The following is a 27,500-nucleotide window of genomic DNA, read 5'->3' as shown; positions in this document are numbered from 1 at the left end:
AAAAAGCAACACAAATTTTGGTCAGCCTATTGGTAATAACTTCTGAAATTTCCAAAGCAAATCATTGAGAATTTGAGCAGATATGGCTCTTTGGGTGGAGGACCCCCTGAAAAATGGCCGCAAAACGTGCCTTTTTTTGCCTATGAAACGGTTGACACCTACCGCCTTTGACAAAAGGCTACATAAAGACTAAAGAAGTCAGGTGCATAAAACAAAATGTTCTGAACAGCAATTTGAACGGCCTTTCCAATGGTTGTTAGAAGTGTTTGGTTTGTGCATATTTTGATTTTTTTGCAGATTTTAAAATACGGGGCTATGGTTTTTGTCAGGTCGATTTTAGGGGTGACCTTGTTTTACAGGCAGTCACGGAATGCCTATACAAAGTATCATCAATCGGACAAATGATATATACAGCTGACATAATTCCCTTTTCGGGCATATACAGTTCAACGAAAATAAATTGCGTTTTAATGCTTTTCTTAGAGTGCGAAAATTGTTGCAATAATTTTTGGCCAACTTTATTACTAGGCCCTATCTAGGGGAAGGGCTCCTAATATGGACCACTTTTTGTTTCATGCTAATAACTAGCTTGTTTTCTTGCGAAGAAGTTTCATTTTGTGGTTGGTGGTCCTTCTCTCTTAGTTTAACCGTTAGGCCTAATTAGAGTGAAATAGCTTTGATAGACATTCAGCAAAAATTAAATACAGAAAAAATCACAAAGGGTCCATATTAGGCGCCCACGCTCCTAATATGGACCAGTGAAGCGGCCTTCACGAATCACTGTCAAAAGCTCCCTATACTTCAAAATAACATGATACAACTTATTGTGCATGTCAGACTAATTCAAATATGCTTTAGATTTATCTGTGTCGGGTTGATGAGAGCATTATTTGAAGCACACAAGGGAACCAAAGAAGCATATCAAAAAACAGAGTGAAAATAAGTGAAATTATCAATTTCCGCAAAAAGAAGACAATTTGATATATTTTTTTGAAAGCTCGAGGGCTAGTTATAGGTTATTTTCAGCAAGCTTCTTAATGAATTAATGAAAATAGCCTTTAGCTTTTATTTTCTTCGATTTGTTGAAGGTGGTCCATATTAGGGGACTCACACATACTTTGAGATTTTGCTATTATTTTTTGTTTGCAGTAGAAACTCTGGGTCAAAACTGCTAAAATGTAACGAATACGGTCTTAGCTGTCATACATAGCAATTTTTGTGTGATAAAAGCTTTGGCTGTGGACAGAAACGAGTCCGTTTTAGGCGTCAAAGTTAGAGTGAACGCTGCCAAAAGTGAAAAAAAGATAAAAAGCTTAACGGTTTTAAGGTTTAGGTTTCTGCAACTGTTTTGACATGCGCAAGTTATCCAGATAGGGTGAATACAGCGAATGAAATTGTTTTTAGCGCTCTAGCGCCGTTAGTTTGTCAGATCAAGAGGTGGTCCATATTAGCGGGAGTCGGTCCATATTAGGAGCCCTTCCCCTAACACCAATCTTAAATGTATACTTAAAAACACGACGCACCACATAATATTCACACCCCCTCACGCACATCTACACACACACCAATCGCACAATAAACACGACATCGCACACAAACAAACACACAGACCGACACGTACATGCCGCCATCGGCTTCATTTTATGTTCATCAAGGGGGTACTGTGTACAAACAGACGCGTTTAGAGAGGTCTTGAACGTGAATTTTTCAATTACACGTGTACGTGTGGCGTCATCAAATACATCTTTTAATGTCATCAAATACATCTTTTACGTCACATCTTGCCAGGATCTACTCGTGTGTATCTGTACCAATTTAGCCTCTTCGACGCAAAGGGATGACGTCTTGGCTACACGTAGTGCTGTCTTATGCCATGTCAAAACCTAGACTGATAAACCTACGGCGACCTACACCTTGGTTTATGCGACAAGGAAGATGTTACCTAAATGTTCTGCTCAACGGTATTTGTTATACATACATCAGCAGACATCGACTTCCATCAGCAGACACAGACTGTACCCAAGGAAAGGAAGTCCGTCGGACAACACGGACGACCCACGCAGTAGCACAAGAAGAAAGTCTGTCTCCGTGGAGAACCCAGTTGCCACACACTGAAGTACACTGTGTCACCTTGACTCAACGAATTTACACAGTCAACACACACCCGCCCTGCACTTGTAACAAACAAACAAACCAAAAACGTTCATTTCCACGAGCATAAATGGAATCATGAAAGAGACGTCACACCAAAACGCTGTCAGTGATCACAACAACCGACTTCCAGTGCCCCCGCTGCTCCGGACTTTACGCCTTGATCAGATTGGGGCGCGCTGCATAGCCATCTCTGAGGTCATCGATGCATTACAGAAAGAAACATTCTTTTCACCTTGATGACATGCCCCCTTCCTTCCTGTGTAGACAGACTGAGCATCCCTCCACGTCCACACATACTAACACTCAGCTTGGCCGCTTTCTGTGCCAGTTGGGATTTTGTTGTTGAAGGAATTTCGTAAATGACGTTAAATGTTAGTCGGCGCATAGACCTATATCTAAATATAAGTCCTTGGTCGGCGGAATTCGTTCATCAACTAATTCCTACTCTTCACAGGAAGCATTTGGGCTGTTGTTTTTTGGTAGCGGTATTTCTGTTAGTGGAAGGATGGTCGTATCGTCCCATGTAAAGCCCGCACATATCTGGTGGTGTGCATTACTGACTGCACGGGAAGGACTATGTTGAAAGAACACGGGAGCCAAAAAGAATGGCACGCAGCTGCCTTCCCAATCCGCTCTACAGCTGCAGCTCCACAAGACGATACTCACGTCGACTGTTCTGATGAGTTACGCGACAGTCTCGTTAGCAACAAGTTCGACATTCCCAGAATTCTGATTTATCTACAAGATTCAGCAGCACAAAAACTTGATGGTGGATAGGAACAATCAATATAAAATGCACAGGATCACTGTCAACTCGTAGGATTAAACTCACGGAGACTGGCAAGCACGCATTCAACAACCAAGGCGAGACCCACGCTACCATTCTGTATCACGCTACGTTGCGCGCTTTTCTTTAGGACACACACACACACACACACACACACACACACACACACACACACACACACACACACACACGCACACACACACACACACACACACACACACACACACACACACACACACAGTCATAATGTCGGTACACCAGGGATACAAAGATGATGACAATATACAACGCTTTACTGAATGCGTACATCAATAGCAAGTTACAATGAACACATTACTGGTGTAGCCAAATGAATTGAATACGAATACTGTCCATACACGACGGATATTCCCAGTGGCGTTTTTTGACCTTTCTGTGACCGTGATTGCCGAAATTTCCATTTCTGTGATCGTGATGGGACTTTGCCCGTGATCCGTGATGACAAAAAAATCAAGTCTCGTGATCGTGATCGTCATTTGTGTTCATGATCGTGATGGGCATTATTGCAAAGCATTTTATTTTCAACGTACATTTTTCACAGCTGTATCACTCTATGATCCACTATTCGTCAAGGTGTTTGTGATCGTGAAAACAAAAATCAAGGTAACTGTGATCGTGAAAGCTAAAATTTCCCTTACCGTGATCGTGATGATACCCCCCTTTGGGGCCCTCAAGTGTATTCATCACCAAAACTGACGACACAAAGTCCAACACGTTCTTTTCCCACAATCACAATGTAAAAAAACCCACAAAAAAACCCGCTAGAAATAAGGATCAAAAGAATTCTGATTACACGAAGTATCACTGACTCCATACAGAAGGTATCCCAAGTTAGGGTCTTCACGGTAGGTTCTTTTAAGTATCTTTCTCCACCAAATCCTATCTTTCTTCATGAGAGGTGTGATCTGTTTCATCAGGTACCATCTTTTATGAGAGGTGTGATCTTTCTCGCCCGGTACCATCCTTTATAGGTGGGGGTTAAACGATCACTCATTCGATCTACGAAAACAATTTCTGCAGCACTCCTTTTCTATCACGCGAATAATTTACCACTGTTCACGGGAAGTTAATCTGTAAACTCGAGTTTCAAGGAATTATGCCCCTTGGTTCATTTGACGTCTGCCCAGAGTCGGCGATTGCCTGGAACTCGATCAGTGCGGAGTGTCATGTTGTTATTGTCGTGTATGTGTGGTTGTAACACAGTTCTTTATTCTTTTTCCATTTAATAAATCTACACACACAAAAACAACTCCGTGATGCAAATGTTTTTGCTCGTACTACCAATACTGCATTATAATTACGTCTGGTTTATCAAGCCAATAGGATATAATTATTGTCTGTACTAAAAACCATGCCAAGCCTACAACATCACAGAACACGATTACATGTCTGCATGGAACAGTACTGCAACAGAGCACCAACGCTCCCGTCAGCACCACTGGGATCCCGTGTGTGACGTGTGGCGTGGGAGTGGTGGCCACAACACGGACATCCGGCTTGGCGGCCATGGCACCTCACTTAGCGGAGTATGCATGAGAGTCGTGTTCCTCCCTCAATGGAGGGTGGAGTGTTTTCCTCAGGTCATTGCCATAAGGACCTTGCCCACCTCTCCGTGGTTGACCGGGTCACATCCGGGATACACAGGGTGGCCGCTGAGCTGTATAAGTAGCTGCTGGAGTACAACTCAGTGGCCTTGGCTGAAGGGGGTAGTCGGTTCACATTGAATGGAAGTGGCTGCCCTTCGTGACCCTATGCCCACGGTACCATCATGTGGATCATGTCACCAGGAACAACCTGGCACTGTTAGAGTTGTCAGCTCCCGACGGTTTCAGTGACGTCATATCGCGTGACCACGTACTACCTGGCACTGATAGAGTGGCCGGACAGCTACCGACAGCTTCAGTGACGTCACATATCACGTCACCACATACAACCTGGCACAGTACGAGTGAAAATCTATCCGACAGTTTCAGTGACGTCACGGTCACATCACGTGACCAGGACCTACAACTCGTCCCACCGGTGCTTGGTGGTTCCGCCTGAACTGGGCGACACTGGTTCGCTCTTTGAGTTCCGGTCTCTGTCGTAAGGTCCCGAGGTGGGCCGGAAACCCACGACCGGGCCCGAATTGTCACGGAAAAAGTCGACACTGTCGTACGTGGGGTCGCCATTGTCTTGCCCGTCTGTGTCTGCGTCGTGCACCATGTTGGTGTACTCGGCGTTACGCCCCCGTGTCGGGGACTTGATGACAGGCTGGGCGTTACGGTGTGACGGTGAAACAGGTTTGGTGTTTATCCGTGTGGCTGAAACAGGGTGTGCACCACGCCGTGAGGGCGAAGCCACGCCGTGCGCCTTGCCGGGGCTGCCTTTGTTCCGGGGCTTCTTGACCAGCGCGTACTCGTCGTTGTTGACGGTGTAATGGTCGATGTGCGACCCGGGGCCCTCCTCCCCCTCTTCGTAGTCACCGGCGATGGGGGGCGGGGGAGGGGGCAGGGGAGGCGAGGGAGGGGGCTGGGGCGGCACGAGGGGTGTGTGCTCCCCGTTAGGGCTGTGTGGATGGCCGGAGTGGCGGTGTCCCGGTCGGTGCAGACTGTGGAACTGCGCGCCGTCAATGGCCTCGTAGATGTTGCCCAGGTCGCCGTTGGCCTTGAAGGAGCTGCTGCGCGTGCTGCTCATCGTTCCCCCGCTCCCCCCGCTCCACCGCCTGGGCAGTGTCCCTCCCCGCGGCCCGTCGCTAGGCAACGTGCTGTAAGGCTGGACATTGGCCAGCAGGTCGTTCAGCTCGGGGTCCGTGTTCCCCAGAAAGCTGGACACCCTGCTGACCCCGCTGTGGCGCTGGTCACTCTCCTCGTCCGTCGACTCTGCGTGCACCGTGCAGGACACGATCTGGAGACACAAACACCGTCAGGTCAGGACTGTCGTGTAGAGCTACTTGTATGGTGGGGTAGGGGACACAAAAAACACCGCCAGGTCAGGACTGTCGCTGTGGAGCTACTTGTATGGTGGGGTTGGGGACACCAACACCGTCAGGTCAGGACTGTCGCTGTAGAGCTACTTGTATGGTGGGGTTGGGGACACCAACACCGCCAGGTCAGGACTGTCGTGTAGAGCTACTTGTATGGTGGGGTTGGGGACACCAACACCGTCAGGTCAGGACTGTCGTGTAGAGCTACTTGTATGGTGGGGTTGGGGACACCAACACCGCCAGGTCAGGACTGTCGCTGTGGAGCTACTTGTATGGTGGGGTTGGGGACACCAACACCGTCAGGTCAGGACTGTCGTGTAGAGCTACTTGTATGGTGGGGTTGGGGACACCAACACCGTCAGGTCAGGACTGTCGCTGTAGAGCTACTTGTATGGTGGGGTTGGGGACACCAACACCGCCAGGTCAGGACTGTCGCTGTAGAGCTACTTGTATGGTGGGGTTGGGGACACCAACACCGCCAGGTCAGGACTGTCGCTGTAGAGCTACTTGTATGGTGGGGTTGGGGACACCAACACCGTCAGGTCAGGACTGTCGTGTAGAGCTACTTGTATGGTGGGGTTGGGGACACCAACACCGTCAGGTCAGGACTGTCGTGTAGAGCTACTGTATGGTGGCTTTGGGGTAGGGGAATATGCGTGAGACTGAGAGGCGGGAGGGGAGAGACAGACAGAGATCTTGTGAGAGACAGGGAGGGAATGTATGTCTGTATAAGAGAGAGACAGACAGTGCAGACTGAAAGCGTGTGCGTGTGTACATTATCTGTGTGTGAGAGACAGAGGGAGAGCAGAGAGACAGAGGGAGAGCAGAGAGACAGAGGGAGAGCAGAGAGACAGAGGGAGAGCAGAGAGACAGAGGGAGAGCAGAGAGACAGAGGGAGAGCAGAGAGACAGAGAGAGAGCAGAGAGACAGACAGAGGGAGAGCAGAGAGACAGAGTGAGAGCAGAGAGACAGAGGAAGAGCAGAGAGACAGAGGGAGAGCAGAGAGACAGAGGGAGAGCAGAGAGACAGAGGGAGAGCAGAGAGACAGAGGGAGAGCAGAGAGACAGACAGAGGGAGAGCAGAGAGACAGAGTGAGAGCAGAGAGACAGAGGAAGAGCAGAGAGACAGAGGGAGAGCAGAGAGACAGAGGGAGAGCAGAGAGACAGAGGGAGAGCAGAGAGACAGAGAGAGAGCAGAGAGACAGAGGGAGAGCAGAGAGACAGAGGGAGAGCAGAGAGACAGAGGGAGAGCAGAGAGACAGAGGGAGAGCAGAGAGACAGACAGAGCGAAACGTGCGAAACGTGTGAAACTGTGAACGGCTGCGTATTTGTGTGTTCAGGCAAATTTCAGGACGTGACGTTAACTAACCTGCGAGTCCGGAGAGCTGGTGACGTGGTTGGGGTCAGGGGTTCGGGCAGTGTCCGGTGTGTGCATGTTGGTGTGGTTGACGCTGGTGACGGCGGTGTCGGTGAGACTGTTGTGGCTGTTGTGGTTGAATGTGTCGAGGGGCGTGTCGTCGTGCCGCCATAGCGCCGCCTTCTCGCTGCTGTCGCCAGGCTGGTGGGTCCGCCGTGATATGCCCCGGTAACTGCACACACACACATACACACAAACACACACGCACACACACGCACGTGGGCACACACAGACACACACACAGACACATACACACACCCCTCCGTCAGTATTTACTATAAGTCACGATCCTGATAAAAAATATAAGTCCAGTACTTGGACACGAAAGGAGGGAGAAGGAGGGGGTTGCGTATGGTGGTGGCAATGATTGAAGAGGGGTAGGGCAATGACAGTCAGTGAAGGGAAGAGAAGACTCTTGCCAGCTAATGAGGACACACTGGGGGAGATGACCGGCAGAGAGGCAGGGGACGGCAGAGAGGCAGGGGACGGCCTCACAAGGGTCAGAGGAAAGCGAACGATAGACAGGGCGAGGGACACAGAACGGACTCTAAGGCCAGTGAGTCAGGAACGGACAAGAAAGGCCCGCCGGTCTTGAAAAAAAAGCGGTAAGCCTGGAGACCTTACTTTCAGGTCACACAGACAGGCAATGACCAGACATGCAGGGAGCGAGGATACTGCACACACAATGAAAAGGGGCTTAGCCAATTAGAGGCCTGTCCGGTCTAGGCGGGCGATAGCATAACGTGTGATAAGGGCGATAGCATAACGTGAGATAAGGGCGATAGCATAACGTGAGATAAGGGCGATAGCATAACGTGAGATAAGGGCGATGTTCAGATCGGTTCAACTGGCTCGCTCATGGCTGGTTCAGTCAACCATAAAAGGTCGGGCCAGGCTTTCACTCGATTCTGTCTCTCGAAGAAAGTTTTGTCAACATGGACGTCTATAGGCGCAACAAATGAGGCTGGAACAGACGATGTTCGGAAATAACTCTGTCGGCTTTGTATGGACTGTGAAAGAGTGGATACCCTTGCATATTCGGGGAAAAATAAATGCACACGTGCTCCTTGTCCACGTGTTTCAGACACACCCCTCGCTAGTGATTGGCCCGTGCAATGTTTGTACCTCTAAAAGCAAGGGTATTCACTCTTTCACAACCCATACAAACCCGACAGTGTTACATTTGGAATTTGTCTGTTGGGAACTGCTGTAGAAGAGCACGAGGAGTGGGGTGAGTAGAGATATGGTGAGGTAGGGTGGGGGGGGGGGGGGGGGGAGGGGCGGTTGGTGGCTGCACTCACCTGATGAGCACGTAGACCAGAGCGATGACCAGCGCCAGGATGACCACACCGAAAAACACGTAGAGAATGACCAGCTCTGTGAGAAGCAACAACACACACTTCGTTACACAAGAACCAAGAGCCAAGACACACACACACACACACACACACACACACTCACACACACACTTCGTTACACAAGAACCAAGAGCCACACACACACACACACACACACACACGCGTACGCACGCACATACGCACGCACGTACGCACGCACGTGCGCACACACACAACACAACAACACATAAACAACAAGACCATATCTACGCAACACCTAAAACATCCAGGCTTCCTTTTTCTGTCAAGATTGCCCGACCCCTTTTTCGATTTCCTTAATATGAGTAAAATGGAGTTAGCAGAGATGAAAACGAGTTAAGGGATATCCTGTGTGGCAAGTAAATCAGTCTCAGGATACAATCTCCGTCCATTATCACTGGAGAGAGAGAGAATGAAAGAGAGAGAGAGATAGAGAGAGAGAGAGAGAGAGAGAGAGAGAGAGAGAGAGAGAGAGAGAGAGAGAGAGAGAGAGAGAGAGAGAGAGAGAGAGAGAGAGAGAGAGAGAGAGAGAGAGAGAGAGAGAGAGAGAGAGAGATTTTACAGTCTAGTTTGAAATCAGTGTGTAACGAGGTTCCTGAAAGGCAATTTTCCCCCTCAAAGCTCGCGTGAATTTTAGCAACGACCAGTCTGAAATAACCTTAAATTGAATCCTGATTGAAGCGCTGTACACTACGTCGTTACGAGAACTGGGTCTGATACCACGATTCTGACCAATCTGCTTGCGCGATTGTGTTTAAACGGAAAGCAGCACTGCCAGTTCTGGGCACGTCTCATAGCAACAGGACCCATACGCCACGGGCCATTACACGGGCTTCCCGCACTCAAACGTCATTTTTGACCAATGTTCTGAAAAACACAAATAGTCATTCCACCGAACCTGCCCTAGTAACCGCCTCTTGATAACGACCACCTTCCCATTATGATCACCTCAAAGGATCTCCATCAAAAGATTCTTTGATATTATAGAAATCGTTTTTGCATAGCGACCACCTGTCAATAGGGACCATTTTTTGGTTGATCCCTTGGGTGGCCGTTAAAGACAGGTTCGACTATAAAACGAAGTAGAAGAAGTAGAAGAAGTAGAAGAAGTAGAAAAAGGAGAAGAAGGAGAAGAAGTAGAAGAAGAAGTAGAAGAAGGAGAAGAAGAAGTAGAAGAAGAAGTAGAAGAAGTAGAAGAAGAAGTAGAAGAAGTAGAAGAAGTAGAAGAAGAAGAAGTAGAAGTGGAAGAAGAAGAAGAAGTAGAAGAAGTAGAAGAAGAAGTAGAAGAAGAAGTAGAAGAAGTAGAAGAAGAAGTAACAGAAGAAGGAGAAGAAGTAGAAGAAGAAGAAGTAGAAGAAGAAGTAGAAGAAGGAGAAGAAGAAGTAGAAGAAGGGGAAGAAGTAGAAGAAGGGGAAGAAGTAGAAGAAGAAGTAGAAGAAGGAGAAGAAGGAGAAGAAGAAGTAGAAGAAGGAGAAGAAGTAGAAGAAGAAGTAGAAGAAGAAGTAGAAGAAGTAGTAGAGGAAGGAGAAGTAGAAGAAGAAGTAGAAGAAGGAGAAGAAGGCGAAGAAGTAGAAGAAGAAGTAGAAGAAGAAGGAGAAGAAGGAGAAGAAGAAGTAGAAGAAGGAGAAGAAGGAGAAGAAGAAGAAGTAGAAGAAGGAGAAGAAGTAGAAGAAGTAGAAGAAGAAGTAGAAGAAGGAGAAGAAGGAGAAGTAGAAGAAGAAGTAGAAGAAGTAGAAGAAGGAGAAGTAGAATAAGAAGGAGAAGAAGGAGAAGAAGTAGAAGAAGGAGTAGGAGAAGAAGGAAAAAGAAGTAGAAGAAGAAGGAGAAGAAGAAGTAGAAGAAGGAGAAGAAGGAGAAGTAGAATAAGAAGGAGAAGACGGAGAAGAAGTAAAAGAAGGAGAAGAAGGAGAAGAAGGAAAAGAAGTAGAAGAAGGAGAAGAAGGAAAAGAAGTAGAAGAAATAGAAGAAGGAGAAGAAGGAAAAAAGTAGAAGAAGGAGAAGAAGTAGAAGAAGAAGTAGAAGAAGGAGAAGAAGAAGAAGAAGTAGAAGAAGAAGGAGAAGAAGTAGAAGAAGGAGAAGAAGGATTAGAAGTAGAAGAAGGAGAAGAAGTAGAAGAAGGAGAAGAAGACAAAGAATAATGCGGTAAAGAAGAACGAACATTTTAGGGGGGGGGGGGGGGGGGGTATAATTACGTCTTGTAACGTTCTTTGAAAATATTTATGACCTTTCTCTTCAAACCAGCTTTTTCTGTACTTTTAATTATTCTCTGTTCTGAAAACATATCATTGTTTTCCAATTTGACGGGGCGGAATGTGCAAGCGTGGAATTGCCTGTAGAAGATGGCTGCCGATAGGGGAAAAAACAAATGGTAAAAGGAGAAAACAAAATCAAATTACGAAGAAACTGCCTGAAATATCCTTCTGTGGTCGTCTTTTTGATTAAAGACACAGTAAGCCTCCCGTAAACCATCACAGATACTGTCAGGCTTTTACACAGTACAAACACCCTTCCATTTGAACGCTCACCAAACGGGAACATCCTAGGTGCCCTCTGTAAAGAGCGAGCAATTTTCAAAGAATTTATTTTTGGGTGGTTTATCTTACCCCTGAGCCATCGTGAACCCGTGTGATCAAGTTACCCTTTTTCACAATGTAGTCGTCAGTTAGTAATTTGAATGCGACTCCCTGTGAGCTTATCTGCAATAGCACGTTATTATGCACGAAACAAACGGCTGTGGTTCACAAGAACTCTAGCGATGGCTTTTGACTGTTCAGAGGAACTGGCGATACCGGGCATAAAACCATCGTCTGCTACGAGAACCACGACCTTGCGTGACCCTGCTTCCGGGCTTTTCTTTTTTCAAACTTTCAAAACTTCGAATTGTACTGATCTTGTCTTGGTGAAAAAAGAATTCTTTTATGATTTAAGAATGTTTGTGTAACAAGCTGTCAATTTATTATTTAGATTTTAAAAGTTAGGTCTAGCGCCAAAACGCACCACGGTCCGATTGTCTCTGACACTCTCTCCGCAAAAGTAATTATTTGAAAATTGCTCGCTCTTTACGTAGGGCACCTAGGATGTTCCCGTTTGGTGAGCGTTCAAATGGAAGGGTGTTTGTACTGTGTGTAAAAGCCTGACAGTATCTGTGATGGTTTACGGGAGGCTTACTGTGCCTTTATAACTGCTTATTCAAACATTTTCAAAAATCGAAATCCCCGCGCTTGGTAGTTAGTACCTTGCCATCTTGGTAGGATTGAGCATGTGTTGTTATGATGCCACGGGCGTCCAAACCAGATGCTTACTCATGCAGTCCGTGGGATCTTCAACGTGCGGTAACATCTATGTGCATGCTGTGCACACGAAGGCGGGCAAGCCAATAAAAAACGTATACTGTTTACTCGAAAAAAAAAACTTTTCCTGTGCCGGCATGCCTGCAAGGGTGCGTGCGTATGTGTTGGGGGGGGGGGGGGGGGGGGTTAGTCGAGAATAAGGAGGGAGACGTCTTTTCCCAATCTTCAGCGAAGGGTTTTGGTAATGGAGTAAAGCAGTTAATGCCGCGGCATGGCGAGGCGCTTTGCTCGTTCCATCAACCCCAACACAAGATGGCCACGATCTGATTTCCTTGCTGTAGCAGCACCACGCGCTCAGTGCTCACTGATCTGATCTAGCAGCACCCTCATTCCCCAACGTCATTCCCATCCCTGGTCACCAGGCAGAGACAAAAGACATTCACAGGCACACTCCTTCTCGTCTTTGCGATCATGTGTACCACCACAGACCGGTACAGGCTTGCACAGGGAATAAGAGCACCCTTTCGCTTAGACACACACACACTGACACTAACACACACACACTGACACTAACACACACACACTGACACTAACACACACACTGATACTAACACACACACACTGACACTAACACACACACACTGACACTAACACACACACACTGACACTAACACACACACTGACACTAACACACACACACTGACACTAACACACACACACTGACACTAACACTGACACTAACACACACACTAACACATACACACTGACACTAACACACACTGACACTAACACACACACTGACACTAACACACACACACAGACACTAACACACACACACTGACACTAACACACACACACTGACACACACACTGACACTAACACACACACTAACACATACACACTGACACTAACACACACACTGACACTAACACACACACTGATACTAACACACACTGACACTAACACACACACTGACACTAACACACACACTGACACTAACACACACTGACACTAACACACACACACTGACACTAACACACACACTGACACTAACACACACACACTGACACTAACACACACTCACACACACTGACACTAACACTGACACTAACACACACACTAACACATACACACTGACACTAACACACACTGACACTAACACACACACTGATACTAACACACACACTGACACTAACACACACACACACTGACACTAACAAACACACTGACACTAACACACACACACTGACACTAACACACACACTGACACTAACACACACTGACACTAACACACACACTGACACTAACACACACTGACACTAACACACACACTGATACTAACACACACAAACTGACACTAACACACACACACTGACACTAACACACACACTGACACTAACACACACACACTGACACTAACACACACACACTGACACTAACACTGACACTAACACACACACTAACACATACACACTGACACTAACACACACTGACACTAACACACACACACACTGACACTGACACACACACTAACACACACACCCTGACACTAACACACACACACTGACACTAACACACACACTAACACACACACACACTGACACTAACACACACACACTGACACTAACACACACACACACACTGACACTAACACACACACTAACACCCACACACTGACACTAACACACACACACTGACACTAACACACACACTAACACACACACACTGACACTAACACACACACACTGACACTAACACACACACTAACACACACACCTGACACACACACACACACACTGACACTAACACACACACACACACACACACACACACTGACACTAACACACACACACACTGACACTAACACACACTAACACACACACACTGACACTAACACACACACACTGACACTAACACACACACTAACACACACATACTGACACACACACACACTGACACTAACACACACACTAACACACACACACACACACACACACACTGACACTAACACACACGAACACACACTAACACACACGAACACTAACACACACTAACACGAACACACACACACACTGACACTAACGCACACACACACACACTGACACTAACACACATACACACACACTAACACACACACACTGACACTAACACACACACACACTGACACTAACACACACACACACACACTGACACTAACACACACACACACACACTGACACACACACACACACACACACACTGACACTAACACACACACACACTGACACTAACACACACAAACTGAAACTAACACACACACTAACAGTCTCTGCTAACACACACACACTGACACAAACACACACACACACACTGACACTAACACACACACTGACACTAACACACACACACACACACACACACACTGACACACACACACACACACTGACACTAACACACACACTGACACTAACACACACACTAACACTAACACACACACACTTACACACACACTAACACTCACACACACATACACACACACACACACACATACACACACTAACACACACTTACACACACACACACACACTAACACACACACTAACACTAACACACACATACACACACTTACACACACACACACACAATACACTTACACACACACACTAACACACTTACACACACTTACACACACACTAACACACACACACACACTAACACACTTACACACACTAACACACACACTCACACACACACACACACTAACACACACACACTAACACACACACACACACACACTAACACACACACACACACACTAACACACACACACACACTAACACACCCACTAACACACACACACACAACATCAATAAAAGTGTGCAGACAGGAAGCAGACAGGAAGCAGACAGGAAGCAGACAAGAAACAGACAGGAAGCAGACAGGAAGCAGATAGGAAACAGACAAGAAACAGACAGGAAGCAGACAGGAAGCAGACAGGAAGCAGACAGGAAACAGACAGGAAGCAGACAGGAAGCAGACAGGAAACAGACAGGAAGCAGACAGGAAACAGACAGGAAACAGACAGGAAGCAGACAGGAAACAGACAGGAAACAGACAGGAAACAGACAGGAAACAGACAGGAAGCAGACAGGAAACAGACAGGAAGCAGATAGGAAACAGACAAGAAACAGACAGGAAGCAGACAGGAAGCAAATAGGAAACAGACAAGAAACAGACAAGAAACAGACAGGAAGCAGACAGGAAGCAGACAAGAAACAGACAAGAAACAGACAGGAAGCAGACAGGGTGCTGATTGTGTGTATGTGTGCAAGTTAACGGATGCTCTAACCCCGTGTAGAACACCAGGACAAATACATGTTGTCAACATGATCGCTGACACGAGGAGGATCGAACCTTTAACATCAATCTCACCCCTGGCCATCGGCAGAAAAAGAAGACACTGAAACATGTCTCGCCTTACACAAGGAGGATCGAACCTTTAAACATCAATCTCACCCCTGGCCATCGGCAGAAAAAGAAGACACTGAAACATGTCTCGCCTTACACAAGGAGGATCGAACCTTTAACATCAATCTCACCCCTGGCCATCGGCAGAAAAAGAAGACACTGAAACATGTCTCGCCTTACACAAGGAGGATCGAACCTTTAACATCAATCTCACCCCTGGCCATCGGCAGAAAAAGAAGACACTGAAACATGTCTCGCCTTACACAAGGAGGATCGAACCTTTAACATCAATCTCACCCCTGGCCATCGGCAGAAAAAGAAGACACTGAAACATGTCTCGCCTTACACAAGGAGGATCGAACCTTTAACATCAATCTCACCCCTGGCCATCGGCAGAAAAAGAAGACACTGAAACATGTCTCGCCTTACACAAGGAGGATCGAACCTTTAACATCAATCTCACCCCTGGCCATCGGCAGAAAAAGAAGACACTGAAACATGTCTCGCCTTACACAAGGAGGATCGAACCTTTAACATCAATCTCACCCCTGGCCATCGGCAGAAAAAGAAGACACTGAAACATGTCTCGCCTTACACAAGCCGACGGAATCAACCCGAAAAGACCACGCGGCAAAATGTAATGAAATCACACATCACGTTCTTGAGGGGCCACCCTGTTTCTAATTTTGAGCAAACTCTAGACTGGGGCATTGATTTATTCTCATCCCTGCAGGCTGGTACACATGTACCCTGCAGGCTGGTACACATGTACCCGTGCAAGCATGAGCACACACAATCTTCTTCTTCTTCGTTCATGGGCTTGGACTCCCACGTTCACTCATGTTTTTAGCACGAGTGGATTTTTACGTGTATGACCGTTTTTACCCCGCCATTCTGGCAGCATACGCCGATTTCGGGGGAGGCATGCTGGGTATTTTCGTGTTTTTATAACCCACCGAACTCTGACATGGGTTACAGGATCTTTTCCGTGCGCACTAGGTCTTGTTCTTGCGTGTACACACGAAGGGGTAAGTCACTAGCAGGTCTGCACATAAGTTGACCTGGGAGATCGGAAAAATCTCCACTCTTAACCCACCAGGCGGCAGCGACCGGGATTCGAACTCACGACCTCCCGATTGGAAGGCCGACGTCTTACCACCACGCCACTGCGCGTCAGCACACACAATGTACAGGGACAAGAACCGAAATACCGGAATACTTACTAAACTGAAACGTGGCCTTTGCTGGATTTTCGTCTCCTTTGGAATCTTCACCTGCAAAAGAAACAGATACAGTCTGCGAAATTGTTTTACAGCATCAACTCGTATTTCCCACACATGTTATATGAACAACTAAAAACAAAAACAAAATATTAAGTAAGCACTGTGGATCTTTAAAAATAAATCAGCCTCCTTCCCGAAATTTCCAGAGAAACGTGTACGCACGAATGCGCGGGAGTGAAATAATATTTAAACAAGTCGCGTAAGGCGAAAATACAATATTTAGTCAAGTTGCTGTCGAACTCACAGAATGAAACTGAACGCAATGCCATTTTTCAGCAAGACCGTATACTCGTAGCATCGTCAGTTCACCGCTCATGGCAAAGGCAGTGAAATTGACAAGAAGAGCGGGGTAGTAGTTGCGCTAAGAAGGATAGCACGCTTTTCTGTACCTCTCTTTGTTTTAACTTTCTGAGCGTGTTTTTAACCCAAACATATCATATCTATATGTTTTTGGAATCAGGAACCGACAAGGAATAAGATGAAGGTGTTTTTAAATTGATTTGGACAATTTAATTTTGATAATAATTTTTATATATTTAATTTTCAGAGCTTGTTTTTAATCCAAACATAACATATTTATATGTTTTTGGAATCAGAAAATGATGGAGAATAAGATGAACGTAAATTTGGACCGTTTTATAAATTTTTATTTTTTTTTACAATTTTCAGATTTTTAATGACCAAAGTCATTAATTAATTTTTAAGCCACCAAGCTGAAATGCAATACCGAAGTCCGGGCTTCGTCGAAGATTACTTGACCAAAATTTCAACCAATTTGGTTGAAAAATGAGGGCGTGACAGTGCCGCCTCAACTTTCACGAAAAGCCGGATATGACGTCATCAAAGACATTTATAAAAAAAATGAAAAAAACGTTCGGGGATTTCATACCCAGGAACTCTCATGTCAAATTTCATAAAGATCGGTCCAGTAGTTTAGTCTGAATCGCTCTCCACACACACACACACACACACACACGCACACACGCACACACGCACATACACCACGACCCTCGTTTCGATTCCCCCTCGATGTTAAAATATTTAGTCAAAACTTGACTAAATATAAAAAAAAACAGAAACAAAATGAATCTGTGTCCGTGTTCCTGTACTGTGTATATTCGGACATACGTGGCTCTGTCTCTCAACACGTGTGTGTGTGTGTGTGTGTGTGTGTGTGTGTGTGTGTGTGTGTGTGAGTGTGTGTGTGAGTGAGTGTGTGTGTGTGCGTGCGTGCTTGCGTGCGTGCGTGCGTGCTTGCGTGCGTGTGTGCGTGCGTGCGTGTGTGTGTGTGTGTGTCTGTGAGTCTCTCTTTGAGTCTCTGCGCGTGTCTTCTCGCCTGTTTGCGTGCATGATTGCATGTGTGTGCATGGGTTGTTACCAGTCTGGCGGATGGTGTCAGAGTAATCAAACATGGTGCCACCAGGACCGTAGTTTCGTCTGGACAGGGTGGGGCGGATGGTGGTGGTGGGGGGCAGGGGGGTGACGGGGGAGGTGTGGCAGGGAGACATTCCTCCCGGCGTCACCAGCCCAGACCCCTTCGGCACGACTGGAACATCGCATGGAGACAGTTGCAACGATACTTATGTTTCTATGGGAATGGTACGTCCACGCAGCAACAACACCATCGACAACGAAAGCAGCAGCAGCAGCAACAACATCAGCAACAACAACAATAACAACAACATCAGCAACAACAACAATAACAACAACAACATCAGCAACAACAACAATAACAACAACAACAACAACAACAACATCAGCAACAACAACAGCAACAACAACAATAACAACAACATCAGCAACAACAACAATAACAACAACAACATCAGCAACAACAACAATAACAACAACAACATCAGCAACAACAATAACGAAAGCAGCAGCAGCAACAACATCAGCAACAACAACAACAACAGCAGCAACAACGACAACGACAACAACAACAACAACAAAAACAACAACAACATCTATCAATTATCATTCTAGGATTGTGTATAGTTAAGACAACACAATTTGAGCATTGTTCCCAATTAGGTGTTGGCAACAAGTCACAGGGGTAATAAACGATCAACTCATCCACACTGGCTCAGAACTCAAACATAAGTCTGAGTCTGAACTAAAGACCTCAACACTCGCTTTACGTTTACGAACGCAGAGCAGGCTGTGTCTTCAGGACCACCACTGTCAACATCGAGACGTTGAACAAGTTCTTAGAATTAACAATTCCGATTATCTATACCGCCCCGTTTGTATTCTCACGAAGAAGTGCAGCAGGCAACATAACTGCTGGAAACGAACCCTTCCGAGCAACAATCACAGTTTTCCCATAAGGGTTTCGAGTTCTTCTGTATCCGGTAGTGCTGTGTGCTTTGCACCAGGCTATCCTCCATCTCCACGAGAAGATCTAACCGAGTCAATAAGGCTTGGGGGAGACTGGGGAGCCGAGACATCATTTTCAGGGGGAGGCGTTGCTCACGTCATCATGATGGAAGAGCCTGTGGAACACACCAAACCTACTTATCTCCCTTTGGAGGGGGGGGGGGGGAGGGGGGGGGGGCTGAAATGTATTGGTAGAGGTTACAGACTGGACAGCACCTCTGTCATCAGAAAAAATGGAATTCAAACAGGGGACATAATTCAGTGGGAATTTGTCTCCCGCTTCCGCCAGAAACAATGGCAAACACAGTGGGCTGGGGAGCAAGCTACCGGCCAGAGAATTATGTCCAACTCTTATGTCTGTGGGTTTCCCCCGGGTTGGCTAATTGACAAGACGACTTGGGAGGGAATGATGGTCTGATAGGAGTCACACAATTAGGCAAAAGAGCCTTACTTTTCCTGGATATTACTAGGAGTGGTCACCAATAAGACAACCTGTTCATAGATATTGCGACTGGTTGCAGAACACGGCAAAGGAGTCTGTCCATTCCTGGAATGAGTACAACTAGGAATGGATACTAAATTTATACAGCAGAGGGATCTACACATTCCTGGATAAAAAGGGCGATTACAAAATAATACAAAGGAATCTCCATATTCCTGGTATTAAAAGTGGTTACTTAATAAGAGGAACGAATATTTTTGTCATGATAAGCTGCATCGTAGTGCTATTTGCTCTCTGAAAGGTTCAGCAGGAAAGCAGAGCCATCCTGATAGGAACGTCAAATGGTCGCAATAAACACTCTCTGTGTGTCAGTGTCTCACGTTTGTGCCTCTTCTTTTTTTACATTTTTATTTTTCTACTGAATTACGTCAAAACTACAGGCACAAACAGATAATGACGTCATTTTAAGTGGCATAAACATGTACATGAATGCCTTCCCTTTCAAATGATTTACAGTTATAGAATTTCTGTTAAGCGGTTTAAGTTTTATGTCCATTTTATGAACCCAAACCTCTAAACGAGAATAGTAACGCCAAAGAAGGAAAACATACACACAAACCAGCGTTTTTCTCACCGATGGTTTGGAATATTGCCCCACGACTCTAGATTTAGTGTTGTGGCGTTGAAATATATCAGTAAAATGTGTTTGCTAACGTGACGCCAAAAAGTAACCAAAACGGTCCTTAGCCGACTGACTATAAACAACATAACATACTGCCCGAGTGTTCAGGGCCGGTACAGTACTGACTTTGGTAAGAGACGAGGAAGCGGTCCGCCCGGTCCGCAGCAGCGTGGCTCCAGCTGGACACGTGGACCGGTCCACAGGACGTGATGCGTGAGTTGACCTGCTGCAGGTCACAGAACTGACGTGTGCGTGACTCGTCCGTCACGCAATCCTTGAAGCTTATCTGCATCCAACACAACAAGAAAATAATTGTCGAATGCAAAAACATAACTTACCATCTTTTTCACATCCAAAACAAAAACCACACACAATCAATCACAAAGGAACGACGGCTTACGTATCTTCGTCATGAGATGTGCTTTTCTTTTTTTCTTCTTCTTCGTTCATGGGCTGAAACTCCCACGTTCACTCATGCTTTTGCACGAGTGGGTTTTTATGTGTATGACCGTGTTTACCCCGCCATTCAGGCAGCCATACATTTTCATTTTCATTTTCATTTCATTTTCATTACTTTATTACGCCGCTTTCGGGGTAATGCTGGGTATTTTCGTGTTTCTATAACCCACTGAATGTTGACATGGATTACAGGATCTTTTCCTTTTAATTTTCAGTTTAAGCCAAAACGTGAATAAGACACCGTAGATATGGACTTTCACAAAGCACAGTTCCTTACTTATAAAACTGCAATATTGTAGCATTTCCTTGTTTGTCAATAGTTTATTTCAATTGAGAGGGCCGGGTAACACATGTACCCCATTGTACGGTCTGTGAGCAGGACACGGATGAGGACAGTTGTGGTGGAAAAGAACAAGGGAATTGATAAGCTCTATCTGCTTCTGAGGGTAAGGCTGCTGCATGCTGGCAAGAAGAGAGAGAGAGAGAGAGAGAGAGAGAGAGAGAGAGAGAGAGAGAGAGAGAGAGAGAGACAGAGAGACAGAGAGACAGAGAGAGAGACAGAGAGAGAGACAGAGACAGACAGACAGAGAGACACAGAGAGAGAGAGAGAGAGACAGAGAGAGACAGAGAGAGAGAGACAGACAGGCAGAGACAGAGGCAGAGACAGAGAGGGAGAGAGACAGACAGACAGACAGACAGGCAGAGACAGACGGACAGACAGAGATATAAACAAACAGAGAGAGAGAGAGAGAGAGAGAGAGAGAGAGAGAGAGAGAGAGAGAGAGAGAGAGAGAGAGAGAGAGAGAGAGAGAGAGAGAGAGAGAGAGAGAGAGAGAAGGAAAGGAAGAGGGAGACTCAGGAGGAGGAGGAGATGGACAAAGTAGCACATCACAACAAAAAAGAGGGCGGATGGGTGAGGAACAGGACGGTGAGATTTAGATGAAGAAAAGAAGGGACATTACAAGAGAAGAGTTGGGCAACGAGGACCAGGCGACGAGTAAGAAGAGAAAAAAAAAGAAGAGGAAAAAAGAAAAAGAAGACGAAATAGACGGATTCCGAGACAGTCGGATAATTACTCCATCAAGAACTGCATTTAGCGGAGAGGTCCCGAGAGACCAGCCTAAGACTGAACCTAGAGCTAAGCAATTACCAAGTCTAAAAGTAAAAGAAGAAAAAGAGAGGAGTGGGGAGGGGGGAGGAGGGAGAACGGCACAGACAATAAGAGGGAAGATTTTCGAATAAAAGGTGTCTGGAAACGACGTGGGCGTGGCAGCAATTCCAGAGGGCTGATCCAGAGAGGGGCGCCCCTTCCAAGCCTCTTTCACCGATGAAACTGTCGCCGGAAGGGGCGGGGCGTTGGGGACACAGACCTACGTCACAGCTCCCCCAGGGGACGAGAGGAAATGGAGCGACAGACAATTGTTAGGTTTCGTTGACATGGGACCCATCTCCGTCCCCCCGACCTTCACCGTGTCCCACGCTCCAGCCTGTAGTTCAGTGTGGCTGGGTCAGTGGATGTTCACAAAAGATGATGTTCGGAGAAACCCAACCGATTGAACAAACCAAGAAATTTCTTCTTGACCCCCTCCTCCAAACGAAATGTATGACGTCAAAAGCGAAACAGAGTTTGAGATGACATCATAGTGCAAATAAATGCGTCACACACCAAATTTGTCCTTTCTCCTGCATGTCTCCCAGAAACTGACAAACAATATCGAGAACAGGGCCGGACCCAGGGGGGGGTTCCAGGGGTTCCGGAACCCCACCCCTGGAAAAAGCATGTACCTTGCTTTGACTTTAACTAGTTTTAGCACCAAAACAATGCTGCTCTTAACCCTCAAAACAAGGCCCAGAATGCACCAGATTGCACAGATTTTAACCGTTTTTCAAAAATTTTCCGGGGGGGCATGCCCCCGGACCCCCCTAGTTCGCGCGCCTGCTTTGCAGGCGCGCGCTTGTGGCTTCGCCACTTCGCTGATTTGCCCCCCAAAAAAGGAGGAACCCCCCCTTACAACTCATTTGGTCCGGCCCTGTGAGAACGAAGTTTGTCTGGGTGACTTGGTCATAATTATTTCCAGGAGAAAATGACTCGTAAGATCACCGCTAGGCTGGGCATGTATCGGTATCGTATATCATTAACTGTGTCAAGGTTGTTTTTTTACCGGACGTGGAAAAGTTCCGCCCCTTAAATTGCGGCAATTATGGGGACTAATAATTTTTTCGAGTCAAGCGATCGTGAGCATCGCGCGCGGTGAAGAAATGAACTCCGATGTGCATCTTGGGTAGTGTCCGCTCGATATATGACGCCTTAGCTTCGACTGCATTTTCGCACACACTTGTTAATTGTATCACCTCTCCTTACGAATGTTTTTGAAGAAGATAAACATGCACACAAAACACAGTACATTCTTTCGCTCTATCCCTCTCTTGCTGTCGGTCTGTCTGTCTCTCTGTGGCCTATCTATCTATTTATCTTTGTCTGTCTGTCTCTCTCTTTCTCTTAGTTTTTATGTCTGTCTGTCTCTCTCTTTCTGTTTTTCTGTTTGTTTGTTTATATCTCTGTCTGTCCGTCTGTCTGTCTGTCTTGCTTGTCTGCCTGTCTGTTTGTTTCTTTCTCTCTCTCTCTCTCTCTCTCTCTCTCTTTCTCTCTCTTTCTCTCTCCCCCTCTCTCTCGCTCTCCCCCTTCTCTCTCCCTCTCTCTCTTCCCTCTCTCTCCCCCCTCTTTCTCCCCCTCTCTCTCACCAACCTGCAGGAAGTCAGTGGAGCAGTTTTTAGTGGACCGCTTGCTGTAGGCCATGTGGACGGTGAGGTGGACCAGCTTGCTGTGGCTTTCGGGCGACACGAACCAGTTGCACTGCATGCCAGTGCTCGACGCGCTGCCCGTGAAGCCAGGGTTCATCATCACCCCGAAGGGCTCCGTCAGCCGCTGGTACTGCCCGTTGCACTTGCTGTACACCAAGCTGCCTGAAACACGCAATGAAAACGAGCAGACGTAAGGAACAAAGGGAGGTAAGCGGTCTAAAACGAATTAGAATCTAAGACACAAAGGGACTCAAGCGGTCTTGAAATAGACAACATGCGCTGCCTGAAACACACAAGGGACAGAACAAGATATAAGAAAAACATGGATGTAACGGTCTAAACATAGACATGTGTGGCTGTACATCAAGCTGCCTGAAACTCACAAGGGGCAGAATTAGAATCTCAGACACAAAGGGACGTAAGCGCTTTAAAAAATAGACGACATGCGTGGCTGTTCACCACGCTGCCTGAAACACGCAAGGGACATAATTAAAACGTAGGAAACAAAGGGACATAAGCGGTCTAAATATAGACATGTGTGGTTGTACACCGTGCTGCCTGAAAGCAACTTTCATCCTCAAACAGACAGACAGAGAGACAGACACACGCGCACAGACACAACCTCCTCTCGCCAACAGACACAACCCCTTCCCGCCAACAGACACAAAGGATAGGCTAGGCCAACTCACGGGGCACACAGAGGTAGTCAACGAAGACGTTGGTGAGTTGCGACCTGAGTGGTTGTGCCGCAGACACGGTCTGTCCGCACGGTGTCAGCATCCTCAGGCCTGACGCGTCGCACTCCCCGCGCCCCTCACACAGCGTGTACAGGGTCAGGAAGGTGGCCGGCGAGCAGGGGTCAAGGTCGCTATTACAGGTCAGGTTACGCACGTGCATCAGGGAGTCACGTGGGCAGGTCAGCACGCGCGTGGCATTGCTGCACAGGTTTGCGCGACACGCAGGGGCCGGGCTGGAACCTGAAACACACATTATAAACAAATTCTATATAAAACCGAAATTGAAATGACAGAATTGATGAAGGCATATCATCTTTATTAGTGAAGAAAATCATGAATTAAGCAATTAAGGCTTCGTTGCTTTGATAGACAACTACTGAGCCACACTCTCACGCTAACATTTCGGTATACCTTTGCGACACAAGAAAACAAAACAAAAACAAAACAAAACAAAAAACAACCATGGTGCAGGAATTCGTACCGGAACACAGCTCAGAAGAAGACAAGGTCCAGAACAGCCGGTCCAAAAAAGTGCTTGCTTGCGTCGGTACAGAGGGGTCAGAAATGCTTTTTCCACGGAGAAGACCTGGCCAGAAGGACGGGTTAGCGAGAAAGGAAACTACAGTCCTTGCTGATGTGAACACACTCAACGACCTCAGTGGGTGAATGTCAAGAAGGTTGTAACGAACATGTGAAAGGCAGTCTGTCAGCTTGGTTGAAGACTAAGAGGATTGGACATGAAGTTAACGTCATTCAATCCGCGAAGAAAAGAGAGTTGAGGCGGTCCTGGTGTGCCTGATGCTAGATTTTATGACAACGTTTCTCCTGATGCTTTCATGTTTAAAGTACAGCTTCTCTTAGCTTCAAGGCAACAAAAAACAAGTCGCGTAAGGCGAAAATACAATATTTAGTCAAGTAGCTGTCGAACTCACAGAATGAAACTGAACGCAATGCCATTTTACTCGTAGCATCGTCAGGCCACCGCTCATGGCAAAGGCAGTGAAATTGACAAGAAGAGCGGGGTAGTAGTTGCGCTAAGAAGGATAGCACGCTTTTCTGTACCTCTCTTTGTTTTAACTTTCTGAGCGTGTTTTTAATCCAAACATATCATATCTATATGTTTTTGGAATCAGGAACCGACAAGGAATAAGATGAAAGTGTTTTTAAATTGATTTCGACAATTTAATTTTTATAATAATTTTTATATATTTAATTTTCAGAGCTTGTTTTTAATCCGAATATAACATATTTATATGTTTTTGGAATCAGCAAATGATGGAGAATAAGATGAACGTAAATTTGGATCGTTTTATAAATTTTTATTTTTTTTTACAATTTTCCGATTTTTAATGACCAAAGTCATTAATTAATTTTTAAGCCACCAAGCTGAAATGCAATACCGAACCCCGGGCTTCGTCGAAGATTACTTGACCAAAATTTGAACCAATTTGGTTGAAAAATGAGGGCGTGACAGTGCCGCCTCAACTTTCACGAAAAGCCGGATATGACGTCATCAAAGACATTTATCAAAAAAATGAAAAAAACGTTCGAGGATTTCATACCCAGGAACTCTCATGTCAAATTTCATAAAGATCGGTCCAGTAGTTTAGTCTGAATCGCTCTACACACACACACACACACACACACGCACGCACGCACACACGCACGCACATACACCACGACCCTCGTTTCGATTCCCCCTCGATGTTAAAATATTTAGTCAAAACTTGACTAAATATAAAAAGGGTTACGTTTCTTTGTAAACGTAATTTAAAAAGTTGTTTAATCTCTAGTAAATTACCGGATTCTGTCTTTTCTGTCAGACGTTCTTTGTGTGTTTGTTATTTTCTGTTTTTATATTTAGTCAAGTTTTGACTAAATATTTTAACATCGAGGGGGAATCGAAACGAGGGTCGTGGTGTATGTGCGTGTGTGTGTCTGTGTGTGTGTGTGTGTGTGTGTGTAGAGCGATTCAGATTAAACTACTGGACCGATCTTTATGAAATTTGACATGAGAGTTCCTGGGTATGAAATCCCCGAACGTTTTTTTCATTTTTTTGATAAATGTCTTTGATGACGTCATATCCGGCTTTTCGTGAAAGTTGAGGCGGCACTGTCACGCCCTCATTTTTCAACCAAATTGGTTGAAATTTTGGTCAAGTAATCTTCGACGAAGCCCGGACTTCGGTATTGCATTTCAGCTTGGTGGCTTAAAAATTAATTAATGACTTTGGTCATTAAAAATCTGAAAATTGTAAAAAAAAATAAAAATTTATAAAACGATCCAAATTTACGTTTATCTTATTCTCCATCATTTGCTGATTCCAAAAACATATAAATATGTTATATTCGGATTAAAAACAAGCTCTGAAAATTAAATATATAAAAATTATTATCAAAATTAAATTGTCCAAATCAATTTAAAAACATGTTCATCTTATTCTGTGTGGGTTCCTGATTCAAAAAACATATACATATGATATGTTTGAATTAAAAACAAGCTCCGAAAGTTAAAACAAAGAGAGACACAGAAAAGCGTGCTATCCTTCTTAGCGCAACTACTACCCCGCTCTTCTTGTCAATTTCACTGCCTTTGCCATGAGCGGTGGACTGACGATGCTACGAGTATACGGTCTTGCTGAAAAATGGCATTGCGTTCAGTTTCATTCTGTGAGTTCGACAGCTACTTGACTAAATATTGTATTTTCGCCTTACGCGACTTGTTTCCTTTGTGTTTCGTTTCGCCACACAGGCCTGATCCCCGCTTTGGGCACAGTATTTCAAGATGTACAGGATGCACATCATCAGTTTAGAAATAAGAGTTTTCCCTGCGCTGGGTAAACAGAAAGAGCACAACCTTGTAAGAAAAAGAAAAACCAAAAAATGCTCCCAGCAAGACCTCCGTGACAACAGGCTGAGGGAGAGGGTTTTAATTTTGTTGAATGCAAATTGGTTGTGTTTTTACCCTGCCTTGTTTGCTTGTACTTTCTTGTTATGTTTTTTGCCGTTCGTTTCTTGCCGTTGCCTTTCTTATCGCTGTGGGTTTTATTTATTTATTTCTTGTTGCTATGGGTTTTTTTATTATTTTTTTTTAAAGATTCTTTCTTCGTTTGTGCTTCTTTTCTCGGCCTAAATCTCATTACCCGGCGGATGGGCTTTGGTTTGACCTTTTCTCGTGTCCCGCCTCTCTTTGTCTCTTTATCTGTCTGTCTATCTGTCTGTCTGGCTGTCTGCCTGCCTGC

The 27,500-nt window shown here is 45.7% G+C and overlaps 1 protein-coding gene across 1 annotated transcript in view; it reads right to left on the bottom strand.

The window, feature by feature from the left end:
* Positions 1–3,216: 3,216 nt before the first annotated feature.
* LOC138981314 (uncharacterized) overlaps positions 3,217–27,500 on the bottom strand; it is a 125,731-nt gene continuing 101,447 nt past the window's right edge. The window contains exons 3-10 of the mRNA XM_070354187.1: positions 24,211–24,498; positions 23,466–23,683; positions 20,387–20,546; positions 18,136–18,303; positions 16,698–16,748; positions 8,663–8,738; positions 7,314–7,533; positions 3,217–5,866 (exon numbers count right to left, since the gene is read on the bottom strand). Coding sequence (XP_070210288.1) covers positions 4,985–5,866; positions 7,314–7,533; positions 8,663–8,738; positions 16,698–16,748; positions 18,136–18,303; positions 20,387–20,546; positions 23,466–23,683; positions 24,211–24,498 — 2,063 coding nt within the window. The 3' untranslated portion in view covers positions 3,217–4,984. The remainder of the gene's footprint in view (positions 5,867–7,313; positions 7,534–8,662; positions 8,739–16,697; positions 16,749–18,135; positions 18,304–20,386; positions 20,547–23,465; positions 23,684–24,210; positions 24,499–27,500) is intronic.

The sequence above is a fragment of the Littorina saxatilis genome, linkage group LG12, assembly GCF_037325665.1.
Source record: "Littorina saxatilis isolate snail1 linkage group LG12, US_GU_Lsax_2.0, whole genome shotgun sequence".
NCBI lineage: Eukaryota > Metazoa > Mollusca > Gastropoda > Littorinimorpha > Littorinidae > Littorina > Littorina saxatilis.
This window is presented reverse-complemented; position numbering and strand designations above follow the sequence as displayed.